General features: G+C 40.7%; 1 protein-coding gene across 2 annotated transcripts in view; it reads left to right on the forward strand.

Annotated features, from left to right (window-relative positions):
* LOC127424445 (ral guanine nucleotide dissociation stimulator-like 1) overlaps positions 1–9,243 on the forward strand; it is a 39,564-nt gene extending 30,321 nt beyond the window's left edge. For both annotated transcript variants that reach the window (XM_051669679.1, XM_051669680.1), the window contains exons 8-18: positions 240–343; positions 594–678; positions 1,274–1,363; positions 1,672–1,758; positions 3,004–3,036; positions 3,168–3,289; positions 3,405–3,494; positions 4,177–4,357; positions 4,445–4,696; positions 6,493–6,607; positions 6,843–9,243. In XM_051669679.1, coding sequence (XP_051525639.1) covers positions 240–343; positions 594–678; positions 1,274–1,363; positions 1,672–1,758; positions 3,004–3,036; positions 3,168–3,289; positions 3,405–3,494; positions 4,177–4,357; positions 4,445–4,696; positions 6,493–6,607; positions 6,843–7,030 — 1,347 coding nt within the window. In that variant the 3' untranslated portion in view covers positions 7,031–9,243. The remainder of the gene's footprint in view (positions 1–239; positions 344–593; positions 679–1,273; positions 1,364–1,671; positions 1,759–3,003; positions 3,037–3,167; positions 3,290–3,404; positions 3,495–4,176; positions 4,358–4,444; positions 4,697–6,492; positions 6,608–6,842) is intronic.
* Positions 9,244–10,610: the final 1,367 nt, after the last annotated feature.

Consider the following 10,610-nt stretch of genomic DNA (forward strand, 5'->3'; position numbering starts at 1 on the left):
GACTGGGCAACTATTTAGCTTTGGAAATTACACGAGCTAGACTCAAATTTGAATTACCTGCATGAGCACCACAGCTCAACATGTCAGAGCACATGAGCTAACCGCTAAGCCTTAGCTCATATAACATATTGTTTTAGATTATAAACCAAGTAGAGCTAGAAATGACAATGAAACTTCTTCCAGCCTCATAAATAATTTAAAATGACAAAATATTTAAATGTGTATTAAAATGTCCACAGGAGTGTCGAATCCGTAAGAACTTCTCGTCTCTGAGAGCTATAGTGTCAGCGCTGCAGTCCAACCCCATCTACAGATTGAAGAGAGCATGGGCCTCTGTTTCCAAGTGAGTTCTGTCAATCAACCAGTCTGCCAATTAACCAGACACTCCTTTATTTCTAATCAGCATATGAACAGGTGTTACAATTTTATGTATGCTTTTAATAATATTGGTTATGCTTTCTGGTCTTAATATGGCCACTGGTTAAGTGTCTAGGCTCTGTATATACGGTGAAGTGTATATTGGTAAAATTAATCCATTCTAATATAATATAATCATACTTTCTGATTGTTTTTGTTCCCCGTTACTATATTAGAGACAGCATGCAGATGTTTGAAGAGCTGTCTGATATTTTCTCCGACCACAATAATTACCTTACAAGTCGAGAACTGCTAATGAGGGTGAGCTCACACACACACCTTGCATTCTCAGCTCTGGTTGTGTAGTGCACTGAGGACATTTTCTTTTCTTTTCTTTTTTCTTTTTTTTTCTTTTTCTTTTTCTCCCCTTTTCTCCCAATTTGGAATGCCCAATTCCCACTACCTAGTAGGTTCTCATGGTGGCGCAGTTACTCACCTCAATCTGGGTGGTGGAGGACAAGTCTCAGTTGCCTCTGCTTCTGAGACTGTCAATCCACGCATCTTATCAGGTGGCTTGTTGTGCATGACACCGCGGAGACTCCGCATGTGGAGGCTCATGCTACTCTCCGCGATCCACGCACAACTTACCACACGCCCCATTGAGAGCGAGAACCACTAATCGCAACCACGAGGAGGTTACCCCATGTGACTAGCCTCCCTAGCAACCGGGCCAATTTGGTTGCTCAGGAGACCTGGCTGGAGTCACTCAGCACACCCTGGATTCGAACTTGCGACTCCAGGGGTGATAGTCAGCGTCAATACTCGCTGAGCTACCCGAAATTTTCTTTTCTTTATAATAGTCTGTGTTGTTAATTTAGCTGGTATTTATTACTAATGATGACTCTGATCTCCTCAGGAGGGCACCTCAAAATTTGCCAGCTTGGACAGCTGTGCCAAAGACCATCAGAAAAGATCGCAAAAGAGACTGCAGTTACAGAAAGAGATGGTAAGTAAGCAAAGAACTCGTATTGATGTATAATATTTGAGAGAGGGAGTTAAAGAGAAAATTGAAAATTCTGTCATCATTTATTCACCCTCAACATAGTTGTTTCAATCCTGTATGACTTTCTTTCTTTTCTGAAACACTTAAGAAGAAGCCAGGCAGAATGTTAGCCTCAGTCACCATTCACTTCCATTGCATCTTTTTTTGTCATACAATGAAAGTAAATGGTGACTGAGGCTAACATTCTGCCTAACATGTCCTTTTGTGCTCCACGAAGATCTTAAGTGGACAAAAAACCTTTTTGTCCCCAGGGTGCCATGCAGGGGACAATCCCATATCTGGGCACATTTCTCACAGACCTGACCATGCTTGATACAGCACTGCCTGACCAAGTGGAGGTGAGTCATCTGTATTCACCACTCCCATTTCCAGAGCAACAGCGAGAGAGTGTGAAATACATGGGGAATAAGTATATTGTAACAGTCTAAGGATGGGAAAGTAGGAGGTGGGAACCGCCTGAACAGTAAACATAAACTTTAATGCATGAATTAACTTAAACAATTAACTTAAACAAACATAAACAGACACATGCAATGCAGCCGCGTGCATCTCTCCCTCTCGAATCGGCGCCCCTTATCTCGCTCTCCTGCTGATCAGCTGATTCAGCGTCAGCCGTGCTCCATCACGGCCCGGCAATGCCCTCCTCGTCACACTCCTCCCCCACCTGATTCAGGCTGGGGCGCCACCGGTCTGACTAACACCCCCCCCCCAAATCTCTTGGTGGGGGGGAGACGCTGCCCTTCCGGCCATTCTATCAGCCGGTGGCCCTCCCCACCTCCTGTGAATCTTGGGGAGAGACGAGAGGAGGCATGGGGAGAGGGAAAGGGCGAGCGGAGACACAGAGATAGAGGAGAGAGAAATGAACTTGCTCACCGGCACCTTGACACGCTGTCGCCCGGTCCTCAACCACTCCTCCGTCCTCTGGCGGACGCCAGCTCGCTCCTCCCCAGTGGACGGCAGCGGGTCCTCCGGCCCCTGGCGGACGGAACCGCTCCTCCCCTTCTCGGCAGATGGCCGCGGTTCCTCCGGCTCTCGCCAAACGGCAGCGACCCCTCCGTCCCTAGGCAGATGGCCGTGGCTGCTCCCATGGCGGATGGCACCAGCGAGGACTCCGCGACAGCGCATCCCTCCTCCCTCCCGGGATTCGGCACCACTGTAACACATAAGGATGGGCAAGGAGGAGGCGGGAACCGGCTGAACAGTCAACATAAAGTTTTAATGCAAAACTCAACATAAAACAATCATAAACCATAACACAAACAGACACACCTGCAACGTGGCCACGTGCGTCTCTCTCTCTCGAACCGGCGCCTCCGGCTGCCCCTTATCTCACTTTCCCGCTGATCAGCTGATTCAGTGCCAGCCGTGCTCATCATGGTCCGGCCACGCCCTCCTCCTCGTCACTTATATCTTGTGATATTATTGACCTAGCATTTCCAGGGTGCTGAGCTATTTGTTAGCAAAGATTGTTATGTGACCTTTTTATAGATTGTTTCGCAAGAACTTGGAAGATTTAATCAAAGCTTGTCATGAGTAAAATCAATAGGAGAGTCTGGGCTAAAGTGTCTTTCTGTGTTTCACAGGGAGGACTGATTAATTTTGAAAAGCGCCGCAGAGTGAGTACCAACTTTTTTTTTTTTAATTATTCGGCCTTAGAGATAAACAACTGTTTAAGCCCTTATTCTTGACTAAAGCCATTCAGATTTGTGTGAATGTTGAAAATCTCTCTCTCTCCATCTCTTCGCAGGAGTTTGAGGTGATCGCTCAGATTAAGCTCCTGCAGTCTGCGTGTAACAGTTACTGTCTGACCCCTGACCCCACGTTTCTGCGCTGGTTTAAAAGTCAACCTCAGCACACAGAGGAGGAGAGGTACACACAGTCTTTCACTTTTATACTCTGTTTTCCCCCTTTTCTTCCTGTCTTTTCCCACATCTGGGTAATGTGGGAGTCTGAGGAGCTAAAATCAGTCTCCAATGTCTTGCAGCTACGCGCTCTCGTGTGAGATTGAAGGACTGGGCGACAACAGCCCAACGTCACCAAAACCCCGCAAGAGTATGGTGAAGAGACTTAGCCTGTGAGTGATCTAAAACCAACATGAAATATCATGATGAGACTACAAAAACGTGACATCAGAATCAAGTAGTTGCTTTACACTTAAAGACCCCATGAAATCAGAATTGGAGTTTTGTGGCTTTGCTCTATGCTAGCATACTCTAGTGTACTTAAATTTAATTTTAGCAGATATACGTTCACATTTACAATTTGCAGTCTTTCTCTTCCGGAAAACAGACCAAATATATTGATGACTCATCTAGCACGAGAATGTCCCGTCCCCCTAAAACCACCAGCCTCCAACTAGCAATAGAAAGTAGCAAATCATGTTTCATGGCTTTGATGTAAACTAAAGGCTATTGAAAAAGTTCCCCGCCCCAAATTCATGCTTCAATAAAGCTTCAGCACAGCGAAAAAAAACTGTGCTCGTCAAGCCATTTCATGGGGCCTTTAATTCAATTCAATTTATTTGTATGGTGCTTTTCACAATACACATTGTTCCAAATCAGCTTTACAAAAGAGTAGTGGCGTACAAACTCCATAGTGAGCAAAATGATGGCGACAGTGGCAAGAAAAAAACTCCTGTCTTAAATAGTATTGCTACAAAATTGTGACATAACAGTCATTTGTTTTGTGAATGATTATATGTGTTATATTCAAAGAAAAATATTTTGTATTTTTTTGTCTCTTTGTCTTTCCACTAGACTCTTTTTAGGAACTGATACCACAAACACAAGCTCTCCCGTGAGAGAGAGTCCTCGGTCGCCCCCTACTGGAAGCTCAGGGGAGAGCATGGACTCTGTCAGTGTGTCTTCCAGTGACTCAAGTCCTTCAGAGAGCGAGGGCATGACACCCACACACATCATAGATACACATCTAAAGAAGGTAAAAACATCTTAAATCATGCTAAAATGTGATATTGCTGTTTTATAAACTACATGTACTAAAAATACATTTGTATGGTTACCGTAGCTGTCAGAGTCTTCCTCCTGTACCTCATTGCACTCCATGGACACCTCCTCCTCCTCGGCCAGTGCTACCACATCTCTGGCCTCCCCGATGCTGTCCGGGCCCCCCTGCACACACCGCCGCTCGGTCTCGCTGACGCCCATGACTCCCACCTCACCCAGTTTTCCTCCTGCCTACAATACACAAGCTCAGGATGCCTGCATCATCAGAGTGAGCCTCGAACAGGGCAACGGTAACCTCTACAAGAGCATCATGGTTAGTGAAGACTTAACTTTTCTACTTTTATCAGTGTTCTCAATCCATTCTTGCTGATTCATACTTTAATATACTCAACTATTTTTAAAGGAATAGTTCATTTTTCATTAATTTTTTCAGCCTCATATCGTTCCAGAATCTGAATGTTTTTTTGTTTTTTTTTCTGTTAAACATGGAAGTGAATTTTGGTTGAGCTATTTAGTACACTTTTTTTTTTTTTTTATAAAATAAAAATGAAAGGGGATTGGGTCTGTCAAACTCCAAAATGACTAAAAAACCTGTGTACTATATTCCAAGTCTTCTGAAGTCATACTATAACTTTGTGTGAGCAGACCGAAATTTAAGTTTGTAATATAGTTCACGAGATGGGCAAGGACGAAGCTGGGACCGGCTTGACAAGACACTTAAATGTGACACTTTTCAGTGGACATTAAACACTATAACACAGCTGCTTTTCAGCAGCTCCAACACATATTGCTCTCGCATTACACCAACAACACTGACACGCAGACAAACAGATTCGTGTGTCTCTCTCTGTCGTCTGCCGCTGTCTCCCCTCCTCAAATACTCCCGCTGCCTCTCACTGGAACGCGAGACCAGTGTGGCACACAGTTGGAGCTCATTCATCACTCATCTTCCCGGCCTCACTCTGCCCAGACGCCGCTCGACCCCGCCCTGCTTGCCACATAGATATTACTTATTGAAAATCTTCCCCTCTACTGTAGCTCTTAAATAAAATATGGTGCTATTAGTCACAAGACACAATGCAACGTTTTTGTAGTCCATTGGACATTTATAGTCCATTAAAAAATCTCAGTAGAGCATGAAAAGGGTATAACAAAGTAATTTAGTAGTGTGATTATATACTGAAAGATCACGTACCTGCTCAGGTGCTCCAGCTGTCAGTTTAAGAGCTTTCTTATATTAAAGAAATAGTTCACCCAAAAATGAAAATTCTCTCATCATTCACTCCATGCCATCCCAGATGTGTATGACTTTGTTTCTTCTGCAGAACACAAACGTAGATTTTTAGGAGAATATCTTAGCTCTGTAGCTCCACACAATGCAAGTTAATAGTGACCAAAACTTTAAAGATCTGAAAAAAGCACATAAAGTCAGCCTAAAAGTAATCCATATGACTCCAGTGGTTTAATCCATGTCTTCTGAAGTGATCTAATCGATTTTGGGTGAGAACAGACCAATATATAACTCCTTTTTCACTGTGGATTTTGCCATTGTAGTCTCGATTACACTTCCTAGTGCTTGATGCATGCGCAGAGTGCTAGGTGGTGTTAGGAAGTGTAATCGAGCTTGAAATCATAATCGCCAAGGAGACTGCTGATGTCAAGACTTATAGTGAAAGGAGTTATATTTTAGTCTCACCTGAAATCAATTAGATCACTTCAGAAGACATGGATTTAACCACTGGGGTTATATGGATTGCTTTTATGTTGCCTTTATGTGCTTTTTGAAACGTCAAAGTTTTGGTCACCACTCACTTGCATTGTATGGACCTACAGAGCTGAGACATTCTTCTAAAAAGCTTTGTTTGTGTTCTGCAGAAAAAAGAAAGTCAAATGCATCTGGGATGACACGAGGGTGAGTAAATGATGAGAGAATTTAAATTTCTGGGTAAACTATTCCTTGAAGTTCAGAAGTTGGTAATTAGTCTAACTAATATATGTTACTAATTAGGCAGATGTGCCTGGATCAGGAAAAGTGCTTTTTAATGGATACTTTATTTTTTACTGAAGTGCAGATTGTGTTGTAAAATGCCTTATTGTTTCTTTATGCAGCTGACTAGTCAGGACAAAACTCCAGCAGTGATCTCTCGAGCCATGGCCAAACACAACCTGGAGGACGAGCAGGCTGCAGACTATGAGCTGGTGCAGGTCATTTCTGAGGAGAGAGGTACAACTTTAAATCATTTCACTTCTGCACTAAAGCATTAATCAATGTGAAGTCACAGTTGCGTTTAGTCTCTGTATTTTGATGTAGTATTGTAGAACACTAACAATAAACAGTGTCTTCTGATAAGGACTAGCATGTTTTGAAACCTTGGTGCTGGGATATTTTGTCTATTTGGGCTTGTTATGGTGGAATTCTTCATCATATTCACATCCTGCTCTCTTTTCTGTGTTTCCAGAGTTGGTTATCCCTGACAATGCCAATGTGTTTTATGCCATGAGCACCTCTGCAAACTTTGACTTCTTGTTGCGTCTGCGAGGGACGGAGGGGAGGCCAGTTCAGCTGCGCAGTCGTTGCAGCTCTACTCTGCCACACACACAGCAACGCACCACTTTGTCCCACGGGCTCAGCAAGGTCACACTGTGACCTCTGCCCTTTTTTGGACAGGAGAGAGCTTTGTACAAATACTAATCGAGGGAGGAGACGTAGAAAATGGTTTTAAAGACTATTGACTTAGTAAAAAAAAAATATGCCATCTCAAGGTCTTCCTTTCTGCCTTTTGAAGATATATACTTTCTTATAGTAGCACCTACACCATCAGATATCCTCCCAATAGGCCGGGCACTCTCTGGCCCGCATGTCCCTCCCTCCATATAGCTGGATATTTTGCACATGTGCAGGAGAGTCTCCTGCTTCTTGTCAGTATTTTCAAAATAGCACACTTCTTCCCAGCCAAGACGCCTACACAAGTTCCTTGGAGAGTGAGAGGGAAGGAAAGAAGTGGTGGGAAGAGAACTTAAATGACAGCCATGTTGCCTTTATAAATGGTAATGGTGGAACTCTTGCATCAGTATTGAAGATGATCGATAGGAGCTGTGATGTTGTCATCGTTTTCAGTGTGTCCTTTTTGTGTCCCCTTGTGCACTGTGTGGATAATGTGGACTGCATACTTAGACTTAAAGTGCTTAGACTGGCTGCTGTCACTAAAGATCCTGGCATAGCAATCCATAGAGTTCCTCTTCTGAAGTGTTACTCTCTTCTAATATTACTCTAATTGTAGCTTCTTAGTTAAGGCCAAAACTGTTTCCTCTAGGTATATTGAATGATGCATATCTCTGATGAATAGTCTGATACCCAAATTCATGCTGCCTATTTTTTAATGACCTTCTCTGCCTACTCTAAGCATTTTATCTCTATTACCATGTTTCTCGTATTGTGAGCTGTGTGACGAATGCAGAAAATATGCATTCTGATTGGTTCCTACTTGGTTTTATCAAGTCTGTGGAATTGTCTGTCCTTTGATGATTGGATCCATGTTGTGTCTTTAAGGTGTGGTTACACCCATAGGATGGGTTTCTCTTCTGAAACCTGGATTGAGCTGCCTTCCTCACTGATACAGTGGCACTTGCTTAAGGGATGGGCGGAGTCAGTAGGTGTGTACTACAAAGAGCTCTTGGTCCACTGTTGTAGCCTTCAAACAATGCTTTATTAATATTTTTTATTTTTGTTTCTTTTTTAAATGTGTTTTTGTAAGAGCTGAAGAAATATCCATGATATCTTTGAGAAAAGGATTTTGAAATGTTTTTAAATACTTTAACTAAAATGAAAAGAAAAAAGTTTAAAAAGCTGTGACAACGAGTGTGTGTGTGTGATTGTAAAGTGAGCATTATGAAAAGTCAGACAATTCCACTACACAATTTTTTTTTAGCCTATTCTCAATTTCATAACAAATTTCCATCAAATTGAATTGTGTAATGTTTAACAAAATTAAATGAATATACTTTAAAATATTTATATTTTTAAATTTAATTTTATTAAAGATTACTCAATTCAATTTGTTGGAATTTTGTTATGAAAATTAAATGCGTAAATCTTACAATTATTTTTTTTGGACGCATGACATTTAGGACTGCAAGACATTTGGTATTAACTGAGTTTTTCAACCAGCCTAATAATTCACTCTCACAGTAACCGACACCAAGTGAAACCTTTTCCAAAACCTTTGAGACATGTTCCTTCTCTGCAGCTGATGAATATCTCATATATTTATATAAAAAAATATTTTTTACACTAAAAAAATTGCGCAGGCATTTTTTTTTAAACACCTAACGGTTTTGAAAGGCACATGAAACTCTTGCCTTTAAACCAGTTCTCTCTCTACATAATGTCCTTTATATCATTAAACCTGTTAGTGTGGTGTCTAATACTTGTTAGTATTCTGTCTATATTTAGATTAACACATCCTGGGGTCACTCTGGGTAATACATCAACAGACACCAAATTTAAAATGTCCCAAACTTTCTTTTGATTTGTTTTGTTCTCTCAAAATAATTGAATGACACTTATATCTGTTACATGGAACATACAAGACTTTGATGACACTAACAGTTTCAGTATAAAATGTAGTGTTTTAAAAGTAGTTGGGCAGTAGTGTTTATTTTGGTTAATTTGTCTCGATTCAAATCCATTCAGCACTTGTGAATTTCCTCAATTCTTTATTTTGAATATTCCTTCACTACCAAAGAATTGTCTTTCTACAACAAGTTAGTGAATAAATTATTATCATTATGATAAATGATGTTTTGTAATTGAATATTACTTTTCATGAATTAAATTGAGACTGACAAGTACTCTGGAAATTGACTACAATGTGTTTGCTTCTCACATAGGCCTGTGATTCATTCATTCATTCATGCTGTTTTGTTTTGTCATTCTTATCTTTTCCATTATCTCTTTTTAAACAGATTACTCAATTGAATAGTGAAGTTGCAACAGTTAAGTCAATAGTTGCTAGTCCTTTTAAATTAATGTTTTGATCACAGATGCAAAGGAAAACAGTGTCTAATTGCTTTGTATATGTAGCTACATGTTTACAGTGGAACATTTGACAGCCAAAATTATGTTAATAGATATTATTTTGCTATAGTGCTGTAAGCCTATCCCAGTTTGTTAATTGGTATGCGTCAACAACATACAGATTGCTATTATCTCAAGTGATTAGTAGAAGTGTAGATGTTACTTTTTGTCAATGGTTTTATATCATCATAAGATTACATATCTTATCTTGTTAAGTTGTCACATTGCCCTTTTCACCTCAAGTAAACTCAGAAAGACTGAGGAGATGTAAGTTAGAGGAATAGTTCACCCAAAAATGAAAATTCTCTCATAATTTACTCACCCTCATGCCATCCCAGATGTGTGACTTTCTTTTTTCTGCAGAACACAAACGAAATGTTTTAAAAGAAAATCTCAGCTCTGTAGGTCCATATACAATAAAGTAAATAGTGACCAAAACTTTGAAGATCCAAAAAGCACATAAATGCAGCATAAAAGTAATCCATACAACTCCAGTGGTTTAATCCATGCCGTCTGAAGTGATTCAGTCAGTTTTGAGTGAGAACAGACCAAAATGTTACTACTTTTTCACTGTACATTTTGCCATTGCAGTCTCTAGGCAGGATCATGATTTCAAGTTTGATTATACTTCCTAGTACTTCCTAAGTCAGTCCACTCAGCAGTCATCTTTGGAATGATTTTGGGCAGGCAGGGCAGCTATTTTTCTATCTAAACAAGCAGCATACACGTCCAGCTCCCATCTACTTGAATGGAGAAAGACAGGAATCTCCAAAATGTTTGATCAAGATTCCAATCAAAGAATCCATTTTAAAACAGCCGTAAAATCTGACAACATTGGTATTTTTTTTATACATCAGATGACTCTAAAAAACACAATTTTCCTGGCTGGTATTGCTAATGCACATGCACGTTCTTGAGTTGATTGAAAGGCGATGTCTGTATCTAAAAGGTAATTGACTCTTTTACCTGTAAGGCGGGACTTCCTTTTCTTCATTCGTTAACCGATCCAATTTCTCCCATTCATTTTAATAGAAGTGGCCCATCTCTGCTAAATCATCTCTGGCAGAGCTTTAGATGCCACTAGGAAGTGTAATCAAGCTTGAAATCATGATTGCCAAGGAGACTTCTGATGTCAAGATTTATAGTGGAA

This window comes from Myxocyprinus asiaticus, chromosome 33 (assembly GCF_019703515.2).
Source record: "Myxocyprinus asiaticus isolate MX2 ecotype Aquarium Trade chromosome 33, UBuf_Myxa_2, whole genome shotgun sequence".
NCBI classification, from domain to species: domain Eukaryota; kingdom Metazoa; phylum Chordata; class Actinopteri; order Cypriniformes; family Catostomidae; genus Myxocyprinus; species Myxocyprinus asiaticus.